This window comes from Emiliania huxleyi (genome assembly GCF_000372725.1).
Source record: "Emiliania huxleyi CCMP1516 unplaced genomic scaffold EMIHUscaffold_333, whole genome shotgun sequence".
Taxonomy (NCBI): domain Eukaryota; phylum Haptophyta; order Isochrysidales; family Noelaerhabdaceae; genus Emiliania; species Emiliania huxleyi.
This window is the reverse complement of record NW_005199497.1, coordinates 139,177-140,723: the sequence shown is the minus strand read 5'-3', so window position 1 is coordinate 140,723 and position 1,547 is coordinate 139,177. Positions and strand designations below refer to the sequence as shown.

The window sequence follows — 1,547 nt, the reverse complement described above, 5'->3', positions numbered from 1 at the left end:
TGGCGTCAGAGCGGGGCCGTGGTGGCCAGCCCTAGGCTGCAGCCGCCCCTGGTCGAAGGCGGCGGGCTTGAGCCGCGCCTGCACCGCCTTGACCAAGTCCGACCCGCTCGAGGCGCCCTGCTCGCTGCCCCCCTCGCCTGACGCGGCCGTCTTGAGATGGTAGATCTCGCGGCCACCGCTGGTCGTCCGCGCCACGCGCGCCGCGGGGTCAAAGAGTGCGACCAAGCCGTCGAGCGCGGACTCGCTCGCCGATTCCTCTCGCGTCGGACGGCCGGTGGCGCCGCCGCTGCGGGCGCCGCCGCCCGCGCTCGCCGCCAACCCTTGGCCCTTGGCCTCGCCCCCGCCGCTACCCCTCGCCGCCTCGCCGCCGCCACCGCTCCCTCCACCGCCCCCTCCGACAGCGTCGCTGGGCTCGGCAGGCCGCTTCTCGAGCGGCTGGCCAGGGGGGGGCAGCAACCCGTCCCGGGCCGCCCGCACGCGCACGCGCTGACGCTTGTTTTGGAACCAGACCTGCACCTGCCGCGAGGTGATGCTGAAGTGCGTCGCCAGCTGCTCGCGGGTGGCGCGGCACGGCAGCGGCTCCATCTCGAAGACGCGCTCGAGCAACATCACGTCGCCCGCCGATGGCTGCCACCGGTCCGCCGCGAGCCCACTGTTGCCGCAAGGCGGCGGCGGCGGGTAGTTGGGATAGGCGCAAGTCTCGCCGCCGGCCGCCGCCGGCGAGGCGGCCACGAGCGCAGAGGACGCGCCGGCGCCAGCCAATGCGCGAAGCGCCGCCGCCGCCCCCTCGTCCACACCCTCAGACTCGGCGGACGCCGACGGCGCGAGCGCGGGCGGGGCCGCGCCTTTTGGGGCCGCGCTTTTTGGGGCCGCGCTTTTTGCGGCCGCGATCGCACTCGCGACGGAGGCGGGTGGCTGCTCGGCGGCGGGCGGGCTGGCATCGGCGATGCGGTTCTCGAGGGGTGGGAGTCGCCCCGGCGTGACAGCCGGCGCCGGCACAGTCGGCACGGTCGGCAGGACAGGCGCCGGCATCGGCTGCGGCAGCGGCCGCTGCGGCGAAATCGCCGGCAACGCCGAGCCCGGCGCACTACTGCCCACGGCCGGCGCAGGCGCCATTGTCGGCGGAGCCGCCGGCGGCGGCGGTGCGACCAGCCGCATCGCTGTGGGCGGCATCCCGCCGCTTGTGGGTGGCATCCCACCGCTGCTGGCGGACGGCGGCGCAAAAGCGAATGATCCGAAACCAGCAGGCGGCGGCGGCCACTGCGCCGCCGCGGGGGGGTGGCCCGGGGCGGGGTAGGCGCCCAAGCACGCCCCCGGGTAGCCGGGGGGGTAATGCACCGCTGTGGCCATGGCCGGCAGCGTCGGCATCATGCCGTGGTAGAAGCGCGGGTCGGCGTAGCCCAGCTGCGCCAACTGGCCCGGTTGCGCCTGCAGCCGGAGCGCACACGTGGTGACGCCGAGGAGTAGCCGAGGCACCGCCGAGGGGGGCGTGCTCCGGGCACCATGGCCGGAGGGGCGCACGCCGCCGGGGCGCCGCCTGCGACGCT

The 1,547-nt window shown here is 76.3% G+C and overlaps 1 protein-coding gene across 1 annotated transcript in view; it reads right to left on the bottom strand.

Moving 5' to 3' along the window:
- The window catches only part of EMIHUDRAFT_241500 (hypothetical protein), a gene marked incomplete at both ends in the record, with an annotated part of 2,431 nt that extends 1,003 nt beyond the window's left edge, over nucleotides 1-1,428 (bottom strand). The window contains 4 exons of the mRNA XM_005773607.1: nucleotides 85-244; nucleotides 458-652; nucleotides 746-954; nucleotides 1,339-1,428. Coding sequence (XP_005773664.1) covers nucleotides 85-244; nucleotides 458-652; nucleotides 746-954; nucleotides 1,339-1,428 — 654 coding nt within the window. The remainder of the gene's footprint in view (nucleotides 1-84; nucleotides 245-457; nucleotides 653-745; nucleotides 955-1,338) is intronic.
- Nucleotides 1,429-1,547: the final 119 nt, after the last annotated feature.